Source organism: Lutra lutra, chromosome 11, assembly GCF_902655055.1.
Source record: "Lutra lutra chromosome 11, mLutLut1.2, whole genome shotgun sequence".
NCBI lineage: Eukaryota > Metazoa > Chordata > Mammalia > Carnivora > Mustelidae > Lutra > Lutra lutra.
In genome coordinates this window covers 79,950,912-79,975,090 of record NC_062288.1, presented here as the reverse complement: position 1 = coordinate 79,975,090, position 24,179 = coordinate 79,950,912, and the positions used below count along the sequence as shown (strand labels likewise).

At 38.9% G+C, this 24,179-nt stretch overlaps 1 protein-coding gene across 2 annotated transcripts in view; it reads left to right on the top strand.

The window, feature by feature from the left end:
* Positions 1 to 335: 335 nt before the first annotated feature.
* Positions 336 to 24,179, top strand: part of AASS (aminoadipate-semialdehyde synthase) — a 52,241-nt gene continuing 28,397 nt past the window's right edge. Inside the window, exons 1-11 of one of the 2 annotated variants that reach the window (XM_047694992.1) lie at positions 336 to 469; positions 7,425 to 7,649; positions 11,364 to 11,540; positions 14,418 to 14,502; positions 17,812 to 17,879; positions 17,975 to 18,121; positions 19,025 to 19,103; positions 19,231 to 19,358; positions 20,751 to 20,899; positions 22,331 to 22,453; positions 22,826 to 22,937. In XM_047694992.1, the coding sequence (XP_047550948.1) occupies positions 7,440 to 7,649; positions 11,364 to 11,540; positions 14,418 to 14,502; positions 17,812 to 17,879; positions 17,975 to 18,121; positions 19,025 to 19,103; positions 19,231 to 19,358; positions 20,751 to 20,899; positions 22,331 to 22,453; positions 22,826 to 22,937 (1,278 nt within the window). In that variant the 5' untranslated portion in view covers positions 336 to 469; positions 7,425 to 7,439. Of the gene's footprint in view, positions 470 to 7,424; positions 7,650 to 10,881; positions 10,964 to 11,363; positions 11,541 to 14,417; positions 14,503 to 17,811; positions 17,880 to 17,974; positions 18,122 to 19,024; positions 19,104 to 19,230; positions 19,359 to 20,750; positions 20,900 to 22,330; positions 22,454 to 22,825; positions 22,938 to 24,179 lie in introns of those variants that run through there. The other variant, XM_047694994.1, reaches the window with a different exon arrangement.

Below are 24,179 nucleotides of genomic sequence, written 5' to 3'. Positions count from 1 at the left end.
GTGTGTATCCCCTAAACAAACGTAATACACAGAGCTCACAACTTTTTTTCCGGGAGAGACACACATCTCTCTAGTGTGTAATGCCCGGACTATTTTCGTCGTCCTGCGTTTCCGCCTGTCCTCTGCTACGGACAGTTACAAACGTGGTCAATAACTGTCCTGGGAGGACGTGATGCCCCCAGCTAAGGACGCACGCAGGTCAGAGATCTAGAAGGCAGAGGGACTTTCGGGGAGGAGCAGGGGCAGGGCATGACCTAGCACCTGGCAGCGCGGCCGATTGGCGGAGGAGAAGGTTGTTCCCTCAGGGCGGCCGCTGATTGGCTGCGGGAAGAAGAGGCATGACGTCCTCAAAAGTTGAGCAAACACCTCCTCCTCCCGGCCCCCATCCCAATTTCTGCTGGGAATTCGGAACCTACCCTCTCCGGAGCTCGGAGGCGGCGGGACCGGTCGGCACCTCAGAGGGGACGAGGTGAGGAGGGCCGCCCGGAGGGGGCTGAGCCGCCGGGCGGTGGGCTCAGCCAGCGAGATGCGCTTGGAGATCGCCGGCGAGGCTCGGACTGTCCTCCGAGAGCTGCGGGCGAGCTCTGCCTCCTGCGCCCTGCGCGCGGGCCACCCGGCGATTCCGCGGAACCCAGCAGTTTCCCGGACCGGGCGAGGGAGAGGGTGGCGAGCTTTTGGGTCTCTCTTGGGAGCGTTTCCTTTGGAGCGAGGGAGGGCTGTCAGCGCAGTTCTGGAATTTCTGAATAGCAAAGGGAAGGGATGGCAATTAATTTTTTTTTTTCTTTTTCTTTTCTCTCTCTTTTGGGCCGGGGAAGCAGGGGCAGTTGTTGGGGAATAAAGGATAGATGTGGAAGCTGCAGAACGAACACCCTGTTAATTCTCGGACTGTATGCTTATTTTGGTTGGCTGGCGGCGGGGTGTGGCTGATGGAGATTTTGGGGGAGCCCTCTCCCTTAACCCCAGCTTTCTCTGTGTGCGGTTGCCGGTCGACTTTCCCAGCTCTGGCCTGCTTAGACAAACTCTGATCACAGACTCTTCAACCTGACCATCTCGGGCTGGCCATTCTCTTTGAGGTGGGGACTCGTCTCACCAACACCCCCTCCCACTCCCCCCCCCCCCCCCCCCACAGCATACTGCTGCTCCTTGGCTATACTCTAACGGACCAAGAAGATTTAAGAAACTTGGGCACTCCTCAACTCCTGAGACCTTGCGGGCCTGCCTGTCCAGTGTGAGCGCTTAGGCCGGGAAGGGGCACAAGCAGGCGCAAGTTCCTCTGCCTGATTGAGTTGGGCTAAACTAACTACTAACAACTTCCAGAAGTGATGTGTTTTTCAGACACTGATTTTAGGGGAGTGGGAGTGGGGTGGGCTTGGAGAGAGGAGGGGAAGGGAGAGAGAGCGTTCAGTAACCTGAACAAAGGTGAACATTTTTTGATATTGTGGGTCATCACTTTTCAGAATGTGGGGAAGTTGTGGCTATAATTATGCCCATGTAGCTACTCAGGGGACTGAAAGATCATTTCCTCAGGGGGTAACTTTCACATATTTTATGGTAGAAATAAAAAGTTAGCAGGAGCACTTTGCATGGATGCCTCTCTGTCTCTGCGTGTATATTTTGTCACTTGCACTCCCTCTCTGCTTTTTCCCCATAGATGAGTGAATCTAGGGGTATATGACCTTCTGGCAGTATAAACTTTGTGGCCATTCTGAAAGTGAGTTAGAGGACAAAGATTTAGGCCAATTTTCCTTAGTGATTTTACCACTCTCCAGAAAATCATATTTGTTTTCAGTCTCACTTGTTACTGGTGTCAGCATTACCAGAACTTTACTTTGATTTATTTGCAGTGGAACCCTCTTACCGGCCTCCTCCCCAACTCCCAAGCTTTTAAGCCTTGACAGACCTTAACAGCTCAGGATTTTGGAAGTGACCTTTGGCATGTATGCAGTCCCCCTTTAACAGAAAAGTTTTCTAGATATTCCTTTCTTAATTATCTTATACAAATAACATTGCATACAGTGGCAAGTATTCTTGGTGAGATCACAAGAAAATTCTATGGAATTAAGAAACTGTACATTTGGCATGGGAAATAACATTACTGTTTTCGTTGAATCTAAGGATACCATCCATAATAAAATATATCCCTATTTTAGGGCTAAAATATGAAAAATGTGTCATAAGTTTAATGAAATACTGTATTAAAATGCTAAGTTATATATCTTGAACACCCAGGCCTGAAGGGTGAAATTGAGGAGAGGGCTTACTGGGCTCCATTTTGTTTTCGTTGACAAATGAAAAGAAGGAGGGAGGGGATCAATGTGGAGCCATTGTGAAGATCTTACTACATTGTGACAAAGAGAAAGGGAAGGTAGTATTTTCTATTAGTGGTGTGGTTGTGCTCACCTTTAAGGAGTAAGCAGGCTTGGAGCCTTCTTTTCTTGACATTTATTAAGCATTAATGGTGTGCAAGATAGTACTCAGTACTTTGTGCATATTGGCTCAGATAAACTTCACAGTAGCCCTCCGAGGTAGATACTAATCTGAACCCATTTTGCAGATGAGGCACAAACAGGCCCAGTTATGTACCAAGGTCACAGAGTAAACATTTATAGTTTAGCAAAAAGACAAATAAGCAGGTAAACTTTTTGGATTAGAGTCCAATTTAAAATTAACTTTGCATTCCATCTCCATGATACTAAATTTGTGGGCTAAAGACCAGAAGAGTCATGGGTTTTAGAGATCTTTGGATGACTTTGAGTAGCTGCTTAAAAACATGAATATTCTTAGACCAGATTAATTAATATTAGTAGATTCCTCCTGCCCCAAGTCTGCTGTTTTTTTGTTTGTTTGTTTTTTTAACATATGGTTAACTGTTTTATAAGGAATTTAACATGGAAGCATTAAAAGAATGTACCTATGCAACAGGAAGTGAAAGTCTGGAGGATGGTGTTGCTGCTTGCCCAAGCCTTGTTCTGGCAAGCCTTGGGTTTGGGAGGCATTTGGATTTATTCTAGGCCATCACCAGGTGTTCTGTTAATTTGGAACCCTTTTGGGCCTCTGGGATTATTATGATCTGGAAACCAAATATGTATTGTGGGTCATGACTCATGGTAGTGGAGCTGTGGCTTCTGCTCTTGAAGGTAGCTTTTACTTAGATATAATGTTTTACGAATACATCTCACAAAATCTTTGCTTCCTTCGTGTGATTTAGGATGGTGATATAATCAGTGATCATAGTTTATTTCATAGTAACTGAAAGAAAATGGTGGGGTATGTATGGAATTCTGGGCTTGCTCTATCTATCTATCTATCATCTTTATCTCTAATGACCATTTTTCTTTTCACTTCTGAAAAGGTTAGAAAATACCAAGAACATTTCAAGATGTCCTCCCTGGGGCACATTGTCATGTATACATTGCAAAGATAGATAATTTGTAAATTAAAAGACGTTCTTAAGTCTTTCCCCCATTGAAAGACGGGAAGAGCGGTGTGGTGGTATCATAGAGATGTTCTATTGCTAAGTCCATCCACTCATTGTCCTCCTATCTCAGTGCATGTCTGTGTAATTCACTGTAATACTCTCATGACTTTTTAGAGTTATTTCAAATTCCTGATTAAAAATGCATACCTTAAAAAAATATATACCTTAGTGCTGTTCTTGGTTTACCAAACATAGAGAAGAATCTTTTAAATTTCATTTTTATGCTATTTGGAACATTGGCCTTTTATGTGTTGAAGGAAACAGACTGTTTAGAAATTGGCAGGGGAAGTTATTTCCCTCTGCTATGTGACACTTCTCTTTCTACCCTTTATTCCTCTTCTTCTGATCCTCCTCCTTATTTTCCCTAGCTCTTTCTTTGTCTCTTCATCTCCTTTTCTTGCTTTCCCACCTCCTCCTCGCTCATCCTACAAACTGTCATTAATACTGACAAGTGATCTCACTAGAACCAGTAGGTAAACCAGGGATCGTCGAAAGCATTGCCGGAAATATACCTCACATTTACTGCCTGATATTCTTGGAAAGGCCCACAAAATTCAGGACAGGGAAATCTAACACAGCCCACCTAGACATTTCCATGAAATAGACACCTGCCACGCTCTAAGAACAGTTAAGAAATCCTCACTGCTGCAGTTTCTTGATGACCTTAGAATGAAATGAATTGTGGGCCTGGAAATTTTTCATGTTGAGACCAAATTTCGAAGTTCAAGCAATTACTAATGCAGTAATACCTGATGCAATTAAATCTCTTGTTCTAAGTACCCAGAAACCTAGAATTTACCTTGGCAATGACTCAGGAAGGATTTTCCGTGGCCCATAGGAAAGGGATCGGTAGAAGCACCCCATGCTGGGGAGAGAACGGATCACTTACTCTACTAAAGTCGAGGCCATATGAATCTAATTTATTTCAGAAACGAGCTGGTGGCAGTTAACATACATCAGATCTACATGGTGTGGGTCTGTAGGCTTTGGCGAAGAGAAAAATCCTGAGTGTTAAATATTAACCCAGGAATCCTGCTTCTGCTTAGAAGCAGCAGCTCTAGGCAGATTCCAGTTAAGTTTTTTCACCTGTAAAATGAAAATAATAATAGTATCTACTTATTAAGATTTTTGCAAGGAGGAAATGAAATAATGTCTGGAAAGTGTGCAGCATAGTGTTTAGCATAGTGTTTAGGTGTCTATTGTTATGTTTATTTAAAAACAAAGTTAGAATTATGATTTGAGAATTCCCTACAAAAAGTGAAAGTGAAAGCAGCTTCCCAAAGAAACGAGAGGATCTACTCCCTGCTACGCTTCTTTTCTAGTCTCCACAGAAAGTTTGCCTTTGCCAGGTGCCTGGGTGGTTGAGGTGGTGAAGCAGCTGCCTTCGGCTCAGGTTATGATCTCCAGGTCTTGGGATGAGTCCCCAGTTGAGAAGATAGTCTTCTTCTCCCTCTGCCTCTTCCCCCTGCCGTGCCCTCCCTGTCTTTCTTTCTCTCTCTTAAATGAATAATCTTTAAAAAAAAAAGAAAGTCTGCCTTTGCAAATATATATGTGTGTATTATTTGTGTATATGTGTCTGTGTCCCCACACCATATTCCCTATCCCGGACAAGGGAGGTAGGGAGGAAGAGGTGAGATGATGGTCACTGGGGGAGGTGAGGCAGTGCTTGTAAATCAAGTTTGGGCGGAGGAGAGATACTAAATTATCTGAACGTGTTCCCTCATACCGGCTCCAAGAATTGCTGCTAGGAATCGAGGATGCAGGGTCACTTGGTCACCTATGGTATGTGAAATAGAGTCCTGTGGGAAAGGTGGGACCATTTCTAGGCTCATCTGTGTGTTAAAAACAAAACAAAACTCACTTGTCTTTGGAATTGGTTTTATTTAAGAACCATTGGGATTTAAGTCCTATGGTATTGTTGCAGTTTTTCCTCTGGTTTGGGGAAGAATGAGCGCTATGGACTTGGGCTTGAGTTTGGGCCTGATATAATCTCTTTTAAAAACAAAACTGTATAAGGGCACATGGGTGGCTCTTTTGGTTGAGCCTCCGACTCTTGATTTCTGCCTAAGTCATGATCTCGGGGTAGTGAGATAAAGCCGCGTTGAGCTCTGTGCTGAGTATGGAGGCTGCTTGGCATTCTGTCTCTCCCTCTGCCCCTCCCCTCTGCTCACACATGCTCTCTCTCTTTCTCTCTCTCTCAAAAAAAGAAGAATTTTAAAAACAAAGCTGTATAAAAAACCCAAAAATCAGATAGTGTATATAGCAGTCTTTTACCAAAATATTGCTCATCAGTATTTTGGCCAAGTGAAAGAGCCTGAGCTACTTTTTTATCAGCGTGTTTGCTTGCTGTGTGCATTATTTTTCTTACTGTCCCTTTTCTTTCTAAAGTCTTCTTAGCTGATCTCCTTGCATTTGCTTTGTTCTTTTAGTCTGTTGTGTTGTGACTTGACCTATAAATTTTCTATCTCAAATGGCAAGTAGTTGCTCCCAGAAAATCCACTTGTATATGCCGCTGTTTAGACAGAACTTCCCCATCTGTAAAGTGGGTCTGGTGTAGAGATTGCAGTCTGATGTAACAGAAATGTGTTCATAAGAATTTTGATGTATGTTAGCAGTGATTGGTAGGAAATTTCTAGAAAGCGTGAAATTCAATTCCTGTATTTTTTTAAAGATTTTATTTATTTATTTGACAGAGAGAGAGATCACAAGTAGGCAGAGAGGCCACAAGTAGGCAGAGAGGCAGGCAGAGAGAGAGGGGGCAGCAGGCTCCCTGCTGAGCAGAGAGCCCAATGTGGGGCTCGATCCCAGGACCCTGAGATCATGACCTGAGCTGAAGGCAGAGGCTTTAACCCACTGAGCCACCCAGGCGCCCCTCAATTCCTGTATTTTGATGCCAACCTTAAACATAAAAAACTAAGACTTAGCATTGAAATGATCCAGCAGATTATCCTCTGAAATTGCCAAGTGTATGTAACCATTTGAAGAAGGACAGACTATTGTTTGATATTTATGCTTTAAAAATCTATATAAAATTGACTCTGTGCTGGCACATAGTAAGCCTCTTGTTTATTCAGTTTCTTGATTGAATAAATGAGTGGCATTATGCAATCTGGAGTAGCAGAAAACTGGTTGAGGCAGGTCTGGGTTTAATATAATAGCAGGCGGAAGTGGTATGGGGAGGAAACCCTGAAAGGGGAACAGCATGTTTATAACAACAAAAGGGTGGGGGGGTGGTGGTTAGCACAGTGCTTCTTAACCTTTTAACACCTGTCATGGAAAAGCATGTTTGTTTTGTTTTCTTAAATTTCCAATCTGCCAGGACCAATACTTTTCTAAAATTCAGTAACATTGAATTACTAGAAAAATGGTCATGTGATATAGAGGTTTCCAAGAACTTCCTTTCTATTTCTGTGCATTGCTCATCCAGGACCCATAAAGAGCAGGTCACCGATTGCCAACAGGCTGCCAGACACACTTTGAGTAGCACCAGTTTAGGGAATGGTCTGAGATGAAACTCCAAAGAAGTTGGAGCTGGATTGTCAAGAAGCTTGCACACGATTAAAGGATTCTAGCCTTTGTGCCATCAAAATTGGCATAAATTATCTTTTTGTATTTGCATCATAGGTTAACATGCTTACAATTTTTGTGCTGAATACATGTTTGATGAAACATATTTCAAAAACTCTTTTGGTTTGGCAAATATTGGCTAGTGTCCTATAATTTGCTCAGTACTTTTTTTAGTTTGGAAATAACCTTATTTGTGGAAATTTGGGTTTGTTGGGTAAAGGAGCACTTCACGTCATCCAAGGTTTCCCTCCCCTTTTCTCTATCTTGTGTCTGTTATATCTGAGTTGGTTGGATTTTACAGCAGATTTCTCAGGAGACCAGAAATGATCTGTGAGCCCTCCTGCCTTTGTTGTCCTGTTCTCTTACGATGTCTTTACAGTCAGCAGGTTTTAAGATGCTGCGAGTACAAAGGACCAAACTGGGCAGGCTGGGGCTCAGCTTCTCCAAAGGGCTTCACCACAAAGCAGTGATGGCCCTGAGGAGGGAGGATGTGAATGCCTGGGAGAGGAGGGCGCCTCTGGCTCCCCGGCACATCAAAGGGATCACCAACCTGGGATACAAAGTCCTAATACAGCCTTCCAATAGGCGAGCCATTCATGACAAGGTAAATATTTCTTATTTTTTAAATATGTGGGAATAAAATGAAAATCAAGGAGCATCTGAGTAAAAATGCAATGTTTATGAAATCAAGGAACATCTGAATAAAAATGAAATGTTCGCCAATGTATTTAAACACCACATGATGATATTCCTTTGTTTTGATTATAATGAGATTTCTAGTTAGAATTTTTACTTGAGTCCAGAATTTAATCAGTTAAGTATTTTTTTTTTCCACCCTATTCCATGCTTTCTCCAGGTGAGGGATGGAGGAATTGCCTTTAGAAGGGGGTGATGTCCTTTAGTCATTATGTCCATGTGCAGCCATGGTTCTGGGACTGGGGAGACTAAGGCCACTAAGACATACTACATGTCCTGGGAATAAATCATTCTCCTGCATAACCATCAGACCTAAAAAAAATAGTAATTCCATAATATCATCTCACATAGCCCATTTCAAATTCCCCATTCTCTCAAATGTCTTTATGGTCTTTTATTTTAATTGAGGCTTAATTAAGGTTCATTGCATTCATTGTTATGTCTCTTTAGTTCTTTTAATTTAGATCTGCACGCCCTTTTGACTTGTTTGTTTCTAAGACATTGACTCTTTTTGAAGAGTCCAGACTAGTTGATTTGTAGAATGGTCTGCTTCTGGGTGTTACTGGCGATTATATTCAGGTTAAAACACTTCTGAAACAAATATTATCCAGGTGGTGCGTGTTCTTTCCACTCTATCACATCAGACACAAAATACCAGGTTGTCCCAAGTTTAGGAATTTGTGGTCACTTGGCTGAGGTAGTTGCCACCAGGTCTCTCCATTCTCTACATACCTTTTTCTGTTTGTAATTACTGAGTCTTCTGCGGAGTGATGTTTTGAGACCTGTGAATCTTGTGTTTGTTTCTCAGCTACCTTTTGCTAAAGATGTTAGGATACGTTGATGATCTTTCCTGAATCATTTTTTTACATGGAAGCTTGCAAAGTGATGATTTTTCTGACCTTATCATTCTTCTAAGTTTACTTGCTGATTTTCTTCTATAGAAAAGAGATTGCCCTTAGTTTTTTCTTTCTTGCTCTTTTGAGTATCATTACGGCTGCATGGACCTTTTTCATTTAATGCATGATAATCTATTAACCACTTTTTTTTAATGTCCCAGTTACCCCAAATTCGAGATAGAGTGTTCCTTTAAGGGTGCTCCTCTGTCCTTTGGAGCACTTGATCTTTCTGCTTTCTTGTTTCCTGCACCAACAAATGGTCTTAGTCTTACCTTGTGCACCTAGGATTAGCCATCTATCTCACCAGGGAGCTCTGATTTCTTTTAGTATATAGAAACCAAGATCTGATATCCGGTGTTAAGTATGCTTATTTTTACTGAGATATTGTTGCTCTTAGCACTTTTAGTGAATAGAGCTAAGAAATAAGATTACACATATATATACATATATATTACTTCATATTATTTCATCATGAATCAATACGGATATTTCCAACTACAATTTTTAACATTGCAGGTTTTTCTTACCTTTAAAATTTTATATTTACATCTATTTTCTCCAGTAGTGAAAATTTTAATTCTTTATAATATTAAGGCATGCTTTTTGTTTTATCTTGTATTATACATAAAATAGTTTTGGAATCATGATAACTATTATTATAACTAACAATAAACCTATAAATGTTAAGAGAGTAGATCTTAAAAGTTCTTATGCAACTGTGCATGGTGACAGATGTTAACTAGATTTATTTTGGCGATCATTTTGCAATACATACAAATATCGATTATTATGTTGTATATGTGAAACTATATAATGTATGTCAATTATACCTCAATAAAAAATAAAGCTATTAAACGGAGTTTAGTATTTTTTGAGTAAAAAAAGTGTTTCTGCTTTTAGAATATATCTCACAAAGAATATTCAGATTGCTGTATTCAAGTTATTTGAGTTATTCTTTCCATATAGTTATATTGTCAATGTGATATACAGTTGGATTTATGTATTTTTTTCTGTACATTTTCAAGGTTGCTTTTAAATCCTTTTTGATTTAATTATGTTTTTAAGATAAGTGAAACATTTACAAGTTGCAAATGTTTGAACTATATAAAATGATGCAATGTAGAAAGTCTTCTTATCTTAATCCCTTACATCCTGTTCCTACCCTCTCCATAGTTTACTATTGTCATTAGTTTCTGATCTATGATTCCTACGTTTCTTTCCGTAAAAATGAGCCTGTGTGTGTGTGTGTGTGTGTGTTTTCTCAGTTTCCCCCTTAGTCTTACATAGAAGGTTGTGAACTATACATACTCTATCTTGCCTTGTTTGTTTAGTCGTTGAGATATCCTGGAACTCACTCCTTGTCTGTTCATGGAGATCCGCTTCAGTCTATTGAATGGCTGTGTTTTAATGCCGTAATTACTCCATGATTTGTGATTTATTTAACCGGTCTACTACAAATGGACAAATAGATTGTTTTCAAAGAAACCAGGTATGAATCATGTTCACTCTTGTAGTATCTGTCCATCTGTAGTTTCCTTTAAAGTAGATTCCTAACTGGATTCATCTTCCTTTTATTCAGCTGCCACTTTTGATGCTCTTTTGATTCTGCCTGGATCGTGCTAACCCTTTACTTAAAAGTCTGAAATGACTTCTGTTGCCTCCATGTACTAGCTACTCGATCTCAGTTAAATGTGTAAACCTCAGGTTTCCCATTGATTAAATGACCATAATAATAATACCTACCTGATGGGAGTTTTAGGAAAATTATATGAGATAATTCCTGAAAAAGCTTAGTAAAGCAAGTACTAATTTATTAATAAATGTCAATGATGATTTTTATTTTTTATCTAGTAAAGATCATATTCACCGTAATAGTCTTCTTTTCCAAATTGACTTATCCCTTATGCCCTAAACATCTCCTTACTTTCCTGCCTCCATATTTGTATATATTTCTTCAATTCTTTCTACTGATACTACCACCTTGCATCTCCCATCTCCATCTCTCCAAATCCTACCTAGCCTTTTAGATTACTTTAAAGTTTCATATTTCCTTGATAATCTCACCCAGGAATTAGATCTCAGTATCCATTAAACTAATGTATCACTTAGATTCTGCTGTTCATAATTCTTCTGAATTCAGCCTCATTTACTATGCTTCTGACTTCTTTTTACTGTATTTTGTGAGCTTCTTTATAGGAAGGATGTTGTCTGCCTTTTTAGTGTGTCTTACCGTCTCATCTCTAGCACAGTCTGCTGGATGGAGTGGGGCAGTAATAAATACTAATTGAACCAAAAAAAAAAAAGAAGAAAAGAAGAAAAGAAAAAAGTAAATATTGCAGATATATGTCTTTCTTTTAAAAATACACCTGAGTAATAAATTACTATTTCGCATTTAACATTTCAGTGCATTGTTGATACAAAATATACATTTCACAAATATTTTAAAATCATATGTGCTAGTAGTTACGACATACTATTCACTGCTCTTAAATAGGAGTAGGTGGTGAATTTTCTAATTTTTTTTTTGCTATAAAAGTCAAACTTGTTAAATTGATCTTCGGCAAGAAAGTAAAAATACTAGAAGTAGCTATTCTACTATTTGTTCTGATCCATACAGATTTTATGCCTTCAAAAGATTGTGCCTTTAATTGCTACACTTATTTATTAAAGAAAATAAGAATACAACAAATTAGGGAAATAACTTTTAACCAAAATTGCATTCCCAGGAATATGTCAAAGCTGGTGGCATTCTTCAGGAGGATATTTCTGAAGCTTGTCTAATTTTGGGAGTTAAAAGACCCCCAGAGGAAAAATTAATGTCTAAGAAGACTTATGCATTCTTCTCCCACACAATAAAGGCTCAGGAGGCCAATATGGGCTTGCTGGATGAGATTCTGAGACAGGTAATTAGTGACCAGTAATCATAAATGTTAACATAGAAACAGTATTTCTTTCTATCTTTAAATGTCAAGTGGAGTTTTAGTTTCCTTTCAGCATGTAGGAAATACATCATGTTATTCACCTCAGTAGGAAAGGTGATCTGTGAATTAGTGCTTGAATAGTTCTGCTGCTCTTAGGGCTTCTCTGCTGTGCATGTTTGGAATTTAATAAGAGAAACCAAACATTTCATTCCTTTTGTACTGAGATGGAAAAAAATGATAAAAGTGTTCCCCCCAAACGATTAGCATTTTATAATGCCAATTGGTCAGATATTACCAAGTAGAATTGAGAGCTGAAAAGAGCTTTGGGGATCATATAATCCACTTCCCTCATTTCTCAGATGGAGCCCAGAGAGGCGAAGTGACTAGACTGAGGTTGCATAGCTCTGTAGTGCCAGAACTGGACTGGGAATTATTTTTACATTTATTATCATTCATGAAGGAAGAAATCATGTTTTGAGATATAAGTACTATACCAAAACTCTAAAGTATTCATTCAACAAATACTTAGTGTCTGCATTGTGACTGACCCTCTTCACTGCAGTGGCAATAAAGTAACTCTATCTTCACAGAGCTTACATTCTAGTGGGAGGAGACAGATGATAAATATATAAATAAGATATCTCATCTGTCACTTAGAGATATGTGTGATGGACATAAATATGATACAGAAGGAAAAAGGGAGTTTTGGGCACTGTGGGTGGACAAGAGTTTAAATAGGACGATTGGGGAGAGGCTCACTGCAAATTTGACATTGAGCAGAAATTCAAAGGATGTGAAGGATCAAGTCATATCTGTCAGGCAAGAGTTTTCCAAGCGGAGAGCATACTAGTGCAAGGTCCTGTGGGTCTGGCTGAGTGGAGGGTTAGTAAATCATGTTCTAAAGTGCTTATTCAGCCTGCTGTGTGGATAATATTGGAGATGGGAGGAGAAAATTGGTAAGATTGTTAGTCTAGACTAGTATGGATACCAGGTTCCAAATGACAGTGGCTTGCACAAGGGAGTGGAAGTGTGGAAGTAGAGGTGGTGGTACACAGACCCAATACTGGCTGTATTTTAGAGGTCAGATCCTGCAGAAGTTACGGGTGAAACAAATGGGGAATATGAGAGAAAGAGCAAATGAGAGGAGTCCAAGGTCTTCGCTTGGGCAATTTGAAGGAGTGGCCACAGACTGAGATGATGGTACTGCAAGAGGGAGCAGGCTTGGTTGGGACAATCAGGAGTCAGGAGTCGAGTGTAGGGCCTGCTGAGTTTAATTTTTCCATTAGACATCTAAGCAGATTTCAGACTTTAGACATTAGATTTTAAAGAGGGAGCCATTGATAATGAGTTTGTAGCTCCAAGCGACTCATATTTGTAGTTGTTAGAGACTTGATGGGATCTAAGACTGGGAGACTTGATGAGGGTAGGCAGTAAGTGTAGATAGAGAAGTCCAAGGTCCAAGCCCTAGGGTAAGAATGCCTGAGTGGAGCATTAGAAACTAGACTAGAATCTAAGGATAGGCAGAGGACAGGAGACCTCACAAACTGTAAAAGGAAGGGAGGAAATTATGTTCTGTATGGGCCTATAGAATATATTCTATCATTTCAAATTTACAAGACCTCTGCTAGTGAATTCCCAGTGGTTTTGAAAAACAAATTCGAAAAGTAATTAATGTAAATAATGCTACAAGAAAAAGGTTTCACCTTAAGCAGATAAACTCCTTTAAAAGTACTTAGGAGGGGCACCTGGGTGGCTCAGTGGGTTGAGCCTCTGCCTTCAGCTCAGGTCAGGATCTCAGGGTCCTGGATTGAGCCCCACACTGGGCTCTCTACTCAGCAGGGAGCCTGCTTCCCCCCTAACCCCTGTCCCTGCCTGCCTCTCTGCCTACTTGTGATCTCTATCCATCAAATAAATAAATAAAGTTTTTAAATAAATAAATAAATAAAAGTACTTAGGAAGGATTTTCTTTTTTGTTACATGAACTTTTGTTTGTTACAAGAGAACTGAACAAAAACAGAACTGCTTTTTGGCAATAATTTGTAACCAGTTACTTAGGGTTGGATGAATAGTAAACATTCTTATATTCAGGCACATGGTAAAAATCATACGCTCTTTGAGGACATAAAGTGACTATTTAAGACATTCTATAATTACAGTATATCAGTAGCTTTTAAGTGTGAGTTAATAAGACATTGCTGAGAGGGAAGATTCCCAAAGACAGAAGAATGTGATTTCAGTGAAGGTGAGAAAATGAAAAGCAGGTGGCATGTACTACTTTGTAAATGAAGATTACTTGTAAAAGGATGGAGAGAGAAAAAAGAGGGAAGGGGGAGGGGAGAGAGAAAATGAGATTTGTGTGTATGGACTTGAGAAGGGGGTGTTGTCATTTTTAAGGTAGGAAGAAGCAGTGTACAAAGGGGTAATGCAGGAAAGGAAAAGTTCCAAGCGTGGTCTTGGAAGACATGGGGAAAAGCTGGGATCCAGCTTACAGGGATTAGCCTTGGGAGGGACTTGTTTTCTTTGAGACTAGAAGGAAGGATGTGGGATGAATGGACTGTAGATAGATACGTAGATCGTGCTGGCCTAAAAGTTAAAGGAAATCATGCCTTCCCAATTTTATTGACCACATTCAGGGGGCGTTTATCACCCTACTAGGACCATCTCTAATCACAGACCTATCAGTGGTTTGTGACCCAGCATTTTCTGGATATTTCATGGTGCACCTGATGGTAACTTACAAAGTCAAGATATATCTTATAAGAGGAAGAAATGTGATATATTTATTTGCTCATTTATATGCTTTACTCATTGAGATTAAGCTTAGTTGGTCTGGGTGAAAATTTTTTATCCTTTCTTCAGGAAATCCGACTTATTGATTACGAGAAAATGGTGGATCATAGAGGAACACGGGTAGTGGCATTTGGACAGTGGGCAGGTGTGGCAGGTAGGTATGCCAGGGTGTTTACACCACCCACTTTTTAAATTTACCTGGGAAGTAACCGTGTTTTCTTTTTTTCTGTGGCTAGAGCAGGGAAGTGTTTATTTCCACCGATAAAAATAAACATGGGGAGGGCACCTGGGTGGCTCAGTGGGTTAAGCCTCCGCCTTCAGCTCAGGTCATGATCTCAGGGTCCTGGGATCGAATCCTGCATCGGGCTCTCTGCTTGGCAGGGAGCCTGCTTCCCCCCCACCTCTGCCTGCCTCTCTGCCTACTTGTGACCTCTCTCTCTCTGTCAAATAAGTAAATAATATCTTTAAAAGAAAAAAAATAAACATAGGGATACAGCTAAGGGTGATGAATATTAGGGGAATAAAAAAGTAAATCATTACATATCTTTATTACAAAAGTTAAAAAGAAAAAGCAGGGAAAAGGAGAACAACTATGAATAGGATCTGACTTTTAAGGTAGCTCTATCTGGAAGACTAGGAGAGGTCAGTTTGGTGATGAGAAGTTGTGGAGAAGAAGAAAAGGGGGAAAAGAGAGGGAAAAGATAGAGGGTCAGGAACCAAGAGAAGCAAGGATAAGAACTGGAATTAGGGGGAAAGTCCACTTGACTTTTGGCCCACTTAGTACTTTGAGCCTTCTTTAGTTGAGGAAACATCACTTCATGTTATAACTCTACATCAGATTAGAACTCAAAGATCTGTAATTGTTAGAACAAGTAGAAAATTTGGTGGAAATATAGAACAGTAAAACACCATCAGCTACTCTGATATAATTGAGGGTTCTTGAGCACTCACCCAGATGGCCCATAAGAACAAAACAGTTCTTAATAAACATGAAATGTTTTAAATCATAGAGTGTGTGCTCTGACTATAATAAAGTTGATGTTGAAATAATAATAGAAAGGTATCTAGAAAATTTCCAGATATTTGGAAGGTAAACAATGTATTTTTTAATAACTGATGAGTCAAGAAGGAATCACAGGAAAAATAAGTAAATACTTTGAATTCAATGAAAATTTAAAACAGCATACCAGAATTTATGGGGTGCAGATAAGGTGGTGCTTGGGAGGAAATTTATAACATTTAATGCTTTTATTATAAATGAAGAAAGTCCAAATTAGTGATCTAAACTTCTATCTTATGAAGCAAGAAAATGAAGGAGTAATTAAACCCAAAGCAAATACAAGAAAAGACTAATAAAGTTAAGAGGGAAAATCAATGAAATCAGAAGCTAGTTTTTTTTTTCTTTTTAAGCAAATCACTAAAATCGATAGACCTCCAGTTAGGCTGATTAGAAAAATAGAGAAGGCACAATTTACCAATATTAGGAATACAAGAAGGGTCATCACTATATTTCATATAGACATTAAAAGGGAAATAGAATATTATGAATAGGCTAATAAATTTGACAATGTTGATCAAATAGACAAATCCTTGAAAGACGAAAATGACCAAAACCAACTCAAGAAGAAATAAAAAACTTGAATATCAATGTAGATAAGAAATTCTATTCATAGGCTTTTATCAAGAGAAATGAATTACTTTTTTTACAAAGACTTATTTCTAGTAGCTTCATTCTAATAGTGTAAAAATAATCCAAATGTCTATCAGCAGAAGAATGGATAAATAAGTTGTTATATACCCATAAAATGGAAGCTCCTTGTCAATAAAAAGAAGTAAACTACTGAGTAAATTCTGAAACTACACTAAATTATGTGTGAATCTCAAAAACATGCTGAGTGAAAGCAGACACACAAAAAAGAATATATACTAATAATTTCACTAATATGAAACTGTAAAATTAACTACTCTGTACAGAGAGAAGTAAAACCAGTACTTTTCTGGGGCAAAGAGCTGGGGAGTGATGGAAATATTCTATATCTCAATTATGTTGGTGGTAATATGGGTGCATACATATGTTCACGGTTATCAAACGATGCACTTTAAATTGGTGCATTTTATTGAATATAAATTACTCTTTTAAAAGTTGACTTCAGAAAAAAGATCAAAGAACATTTAGAAGGGATACAGAGAAGGAAAGTTCTGTTCCTAAAAAGAAAAAGAGGAGAATGGATGCTGAGGTCTTTGCTGTGGGTATGCTGAGTTTTCACTATTTGAGTCCAAACTGAGAAATCCGTAAGATAATTGATCAGGTCTTGAAATAAAATAACCTGTGTTAGAGATACAGACTTGGGGTCATCATTGTATACAGAATACTTGAAATTTAGGACTGGATAAAATTAGCTAAGGAAAAAAAATATAGAGATTGAAGGGAGTAGGTCCCTGGACAGAATCTTGAGCCCAGCTAATTTTAAAAAAGGACCTTAAGGAAAGGGCAGAGGACACAAAAAAGAAATGGGCATGGGAAGAGGCACCTATAGAAATGTGGGATGAAAATTTTCAAGTTAGGGATGCTTGGGGAAGCGAGGGTTCCACGTTGCCAAATACCACTGACAGGTAAGTCAAGATCTGACAGTTCTTCCCTGAGTTTAGCTACTTAGATAACTAAAATTGCCAATGGCTGTCATAAGGTCAGTGCTGACATTGTATTTGTTTGTTCGTTAGTTTTGGTTTGAGAGGAATCTGTCTTTAAATGTTGATAAGAGTGAGCCAGTATATTGTGCTAAGCGAAATAACTCAGGAAGACAAGCATATGATCTCACTGATATGAAGAATTTGAGAAACAAGACAGAGGATCATAGTGGAAGGAGGGAAAAATGAAACAAGATGAAACCAAAGAGGGAGATAAACTATAAGAGATTCTTAATCTCAGGAAACAAACTGAAGGTTGCTGGTAGGGGAGGGGGGTTGGGAGGGATGGGGTGGCTGGGGGATGGACACTGGGGAAGGTATGTACTGTGGTGAGCACTGTGAATTGTGTAGGACTGATGAATCACAGACCTGTACCCCTGAAACAAATAATACAGTATACGCTAATTTAAAAAGAAACAGTGAACCAATAAGGAAGGACAGTGAAAGGAGTAATTTCAAAAGTGAATTCCTTAGGGAAGGAATGGGAAGGGATGGGATTTGGAGCAAAGGTAGAGAGAACAACCTTAGAAAAGAAGAAGGACACTTTTCATTTGCCAGGGTTGAAAGTGGAAGGGATTAGATAGGGATGCTGCTGAGTAGTGCTCTCGATGGCAGAAAATGGAGGAGATGGATAAGGTGACCACTGGGGCCCCTTCCAAATCCAAGACGCGCCGTGGTCTGTGCTTCATCAGAGCACCGAGCAGGCTGGAGAGAGAGGGAGAGCAAGCTTCAACCCCTGACTGATGGCTTTTCTCTTGTTCTGATTCTGCAATAGGGATGATCAACATTTTACATGGAATGGGGCTAAGGCTCCTCGCTTTGGGACATCACACACCTTTTATGGTGAGATGTGTATTTTGTTCATTTTTTGGAAAATATGTATCAGGACAATGTCTCAGGCGGTCAACTGATGTGAATTCCTGTGTGCTTGCTTGCAGCACATTGGCATGGCCCATAACTACAGGAACAGCAGCCAGGCCGTGCAAGCTGTCCGCGATGCTGGCTATGAAATATCTCTGGGTCTGATGCCAAAGTCTATAGGGCCTTTAACATTTGTGTTCACAGGGACTGGTAATGTATCTAAGGTAACTTCTTAGATGTTTCTAAGGAAGTCTTTCTGTAAAGCAGCCCAAACTCTGAAACTAGCCCAAGGAATGTGAACATTTTTGGTCATCTCAGAACCTTGCTTCTGGATGAGTAGGCGTTCTATTTTTGGTACTTTTCTTACCTAGGTAACCTTTCCTCAGCATAGAGCAGTAATGTTCCAAACTTAACTTTCTTTGCTGTCATTTGACTCCAACCTGTCACAGTATTTGAACACTTTTTCTTTCTAAAGAGATAAATCATTGTTAATGGTACATAGATCGGTTCTTAAGGTGATCTCTTTTACCTTCATCACTGAGATAGCCAAAAGTTTGGAAGTGAGCGTGGGATGTAAATTTTTTAAAATGATTTGAAGTTTCGCCCAGAAGATTTTAGGAAGCTTAATACAGGATCAGAATTCATACTTTTTCTTCCTTCTGGGATGGTTTTGAGAAGGTGATTGTGATCCCGCAGGGATCTTCTCTCAATGAAAACATGTTACAAATAGGACATCACTCTTTGTATTATACTGTGAGATAAGCATCTAATTTTTTTCATAGGAAATACAGTTTCATCACTTGAAATAATTCTGCAATGAAGCAAAAAGTAAATAGAAATATTTTATTGTGCCCTCATTTTTAAACACCTTTGTGTCTACTCTGAGTAACTTTATTAAAAAAAAAAAATGAAAGCTCCTTCCAATGGATGCTGTTCCTACTGGAATAAAAGTTGGTGTGTAGACTGTGTGAGAGAAGCTTATCTGTACTTCTGTGTTGCGCACTTCATCTCTGGGCAGGACAAATGGAGCTAATAATTGTGGGGAAAGAGAATTGGAATCTTTGCAGGAAAACATGTTGGCTTCTTTCCTATTGATTTTTAGATTTTTACTCATGCATTATTTACAGGGAGCCCAGGAAATCTTCAATGAGTTGCCTTGTGAATATGTGGAACCACATGAATTAAAAGAAGTTTCCCAAAATGGAGGTAAGGGGGAGGGGAATGACTGTATGTATCTTTTACTGTTTTTAACAGTTTCTGTGTTATAATACTTTATCACCATAAATCTTTATCATTTGTCACCTACTTTACTAATTTCTTTCTCCTCTCCAAGACCTGAGAAAAGTGTATGGGACGGTGTTAAGTCGCCATCATCATCTTGTCAGGAAAACAGATGGTGTGTATGATCCTGTAGAGTATGACAAATACCCTGAGCACTACATAAGTCGTTTTAATACTGACGTGAGTATCGCACTCAGCTTCTCACTTGGTTGCTCCTAATATGCTATAGTTAGGCTGGTTTCAAGGAGAGAGATTATTAATGTATATATTGGTTTTCAGTTCCCCATATTGACTTGTGAATCCTTTGGGTTGGCCTTAGAAGTTGTTGGCTTTTATCGATGTTGGGAGCAGGCTTTACTTAGTGGTTTTGCTGGATATGCCCTTAGTTTCACTATCTCTATTTCTGCTTCAGGTCTGCATGTGCCCAATATCTCTAAACCATTTCCTGTGGAATACTCTTTTCTGTATTTACCTTGGACTGGTCAGTGCTATTGGCAAAGCACAATGTCTATGAGGTTTCATCTCAACCTAGGGTCATCCCTTCTATGGCCACAAATTGCAGTCATAACCTCAGACAGTTGTTTTGGAATCCATGGCATTGATTACAGGGGACTAGAGTGAAACAGCACAATTACATAAGCACAGGCCTGTCCCCACGGTACAGAAAGTTTCCTGTAATACAGAACCTTCTGATGGGGACACACTGGCCGTATCTTCTAAGAAGAAAAATGTATGTACATAGGAGTCACTGCGAAGTCCTCCTCAAAATCAGCAAACCAAAAAATAAATAAAAAGTGCGTGCATTTATTATGAAAAGAAATGTTTTAAATAATTTTAAATATGTTTGAACAATAAGATAGCAGATTCTGATATGAAATACAGTTGTTATGGCATGTAGAACATGTCGTAGAGAAGGACTTCTACCTGTAGCTTGAGAATGCTTGGGATGTTTGGGAAAGAAAAATTATGAAACTAGTTTCAGACTGAAAAATTAAAAATCTAGTAAATTTCCATCCCTTGTTTTTCCCCCAATCACAGAAATATTGGTGATTGGATGCCTCCTAAAATTTATAATGACCTAGTTACCATGTATGCATGTATGTAGCACATTTGTCCATGGAGCTTATAGATGTTATCTGTCTCAATCCTCACAGCATTCCTTTGAGGAATGGGGTACGTGTTATCCCAGTCTGGCAGGTAAGGAAAATAGAGCCCAGAGAAGTTGAGGTAGCATGATGTAGATCACACTACTGGTGGTTTAGCTGGAAATAGAGGGCTAGGTCACTTGATTCTGTCCTTTTCCTTTTCTTGGCTATGCACTACCTTAGAAAACAGAAATATTAATATATTTATGCTCATATACTTATCTCTCGTGGAGTAATTCTACACTGAAATCTGGGTGGGTATTTATTGTCTTTACCTCACAGAATGACCACTGATGTGGCAAATAATAAAGTCACTTTGAAGTAACATTAAATTATTTCTCATGAACTTTACTGTTAGCTCTCTTTCAGCCTGCTGCTTTGAAATTTGCTATTGCCTATCTTGTTCAAGTTGCCACTTGCTTTACAGATTGCACCCTATACAACTTGTTTAATTAACGGAATCTACTGGGAGCAAAACACCCCTCGTCTTCTAACTCGCCAAGATGTCCAGACTCTCTTGGTTCCAGGCAAGTCCTCTGTTGCTGGTGTGGAAGGCTGCCCTGCATTACCACACAAGTAAGGACTTTACTTTAGTAAGGATGGCAGTTTTCAGCAGCAGAGCCCACTCTTAGGGTGTCATCTACAGGGGATTCACATATCACAGGACTTGACTGTTAAAGACTAGGGGTCTGCTTTATTTCACTCAATTTCTTGGCTGCATTTGACAGTTAACCTTCCTTCTTCTTAAAACTCTCTTCTCAACTCTACATGAAGCTCAAAGGTAAACTCCTTAGAAAGATCTTCTATGTCCCTGTCTCCATCTCTCTCTAGTCTGTACTTTTTTCCCCCTGAAATTCATGATTATTTATTTTCTTGTGTTTATGATTTTTCTCCCTCCCGTTAAAATTTAATCTTAAGGATAGGGGTCCTATTTATTTTGGCGACAAGTACCCAGCACATTGCCTGACATACAGTTTGTATTCAAATAATTATTAAATGTTGAATTACGTCATTAGTCAATAAATAAATCAATTAATCACAGTAAATTGTGAACACCTCATCTACCTGGCACTCTGCTAAGCTAAAGTATAGAGAAAAAATATGATTGCTACCCTAAGGCATGCAGCTGGCATGATGTAAATGCCAAGGGAGTACTAGGAGCAATAAATAGCTCAAGAATTTAGAAGAAAGTAGGAACATTGGGCTCAGCAAAGCCTTGAAAGGGAAGACTGAGGAGAAAGAGAATTGCAGGTGGTAGGATTGATGCTTGATAAGTATGGAACCACCAAAGCACAACTTAAGACACAGCGAGTACAACAGTCTAGCTCTAGTGCAGGGTTTATAAAGGCAAGTGGTAGTTGGAGGTTGGGCAGGAAATTTTTGGCTAACCACTAAAGGATTTCAAAAGCTGGGCTGAGATTTCTGTTCATAATTCTGGAGATTTCCCAGCATTAACATGTAAAATTATGTGGCTAGATAGGCACAGATCTATCCCCATGATACAAAAAGTTACCTACAATTCCAAACCTTCTGATGGGACACTCTGGCCTCACCTTGTATGAAGAACAATGTATTTGTGTGTTCTGTAGTCTTCGGTCATGCAGAGTCCTCCTCAGAATAAATCTTGTGCCGCTAAGCAGGGTGGAGGTAGTGTGATCAAACTTTCGTAAGTTATTTAGAGTTGGCTGAATAGGTTAATTTTAACGAGGTTGTTTCTTATGATTTCTCTAGGGATGGGGTTTTCCACTTTGATTTCCTTTTTTCTCCACCTGCTCTTCTTTTTCTTCTTACTTTTGTATATGGATACTAAAATTTGTATTGGGAAGATTGTCCATATCCTAGAAGAATACAGTGTCCTGAACAGTGAACTGTAGGAAAAAGAACTGAAGAGCCCAGGAAATATTTGGCTCCCACACTGAAAGTTGTTCAAGTACCTTTCATTTTCATTCATCTTTAATCTTGTTGAGAAGTTCCATGCTCTGATCTGAGTATTGATGTTATTTTCAGACTTGTGGCGATATGTGACATTTCAGCTGACACAGGAGGATCTATAGAGTTTATGACTGAATGTACAACAATAGAACATCCTTTTTGCATGTATGATGCAGACCAGCATATTATTCATGACAGGTGAGTTTGCTAAGGCTGTAGATCATAAGAGATAGATGGGAATACGTCACTCAGTTAACCTTGATGTACTAGTTTAAAATACTCAATGTTTTACATTTTTATGACGGCTATACAAATATCCAGAGCTATGCTCAAACATATTTAAAAATTTGGTAGAAAAACTACAAGCAAATTCAAATACTTAAAAACATGTATATTATTATATTTAAATGGGAGATGGGTTGCTGGAGAAAGTTTTGCTTATTTTCTTTTAGACTTTGGTACACAATTATAAATTATTATGAAACACATATAATGGAGTGGACACCTGGAAAAGTTAGAGCTTACAAATAACATTTTTTACATCTGAATAAAGCATATTGCTTCTCCTAGTGTTGAAGGTTCTGGGATTCTGATGTGTTCCATTGACAATTTGCCAGCACAGCTTCCGATTGAAGCTACAGAATACTTTGGAGACATGCTTTACCCTTACGTTGAAGAAATGGTAAGCTGACTGGTAGCATCCACAATTCTGTGGCTTTAAATAGAACTGTGGAGGGATCTTGGGAATGTTCTGGTCTCCAATACCTAAGAAATCTGATGTAAAATGAAATGCCAGCCCTCCTTCAAAAGTATTTATAGACATTCATTTATATATTCTGCTTACTTGTCTCATGGGAAATATGATTACATAACTGTCTTCATGATTAATTATAATTGAATTTATCTCTCATTGTTCATATTTTATTAAGAATGTTCATGACATTGAGATAAGATTTCCTTTTTTTCACTCTTCTGCTGTCTAGGTCAATTCATGTTAGAACATTCTTACTGTGCTGTGATGAACAGATTTGAAAAATCAGAAATACAGAAAATTTTATTGGATGTTTGTCACTAATGCTTAGTTAAGTGACAGCTTTTGTTGTGGTCATGTATTTTTCATTGTGATCAGTGACTGACTGCCAAAATACTGTGTTATCTAAATGCCATTTCATTTGCCAGAAATAAGTGTTCTTATTTCAATATTTATGTTAAGCATACTCTTCTCTTTCTGTGCTGAGAATTTCTATCTTTTCATATACTTTGAGTGTACTGTTCTTTATCATATGGACAGAGTTAGAAAAGTCTCTTTTTAGTCTTTGCATCATATTTCCAAAATTCTGTGTCAGCTTGGGGTTGAACCTTATGGATTTTCTTTTTCCTTAAAAATGGGTCAGATCATAGTTTTCTGTTTTTTTCCAGTTTCATAATTTGGGATTATATACTGGATGATGTGAATAGTTATGCTGTGGAGATTCTAGATTGTTACATTTTCCTGGAAAGGGTTGATTCTCTTTTTTTAATTAGCAGAGGTTAGACTTAGACTGGTTAGACTTAAATTGAAAACTTTGCCTAATCTAAGGTTGGGGGTAGCTCAAATAAAAGTTCAGCTCTTTCATCTTTACCTGGGTTGCTTACCTACACCCACTCAGTTTGGGGGTTATCCAGAGATTTAAACAGAGTTCACATGGAAGTTGGGCTTTGCTTTTTCTGAATCTGCCCTTTCTGGCATTTTCCACTCACATTCTGGAGGCTATGGTTGCTCTAGGTTCTCTTCCTGGCATACCCATGAAAGGTCATGCCAGATGCTAGACTCATCTCTTTGGGTTTTCTTCCCCAGAATTATGGTGGAGCAAGTCTTTTTTACCTTATTTTTAAAAAATTTTAATTCCAGTAGTTTCAGGTATGCAATATAGTGATTTAACAA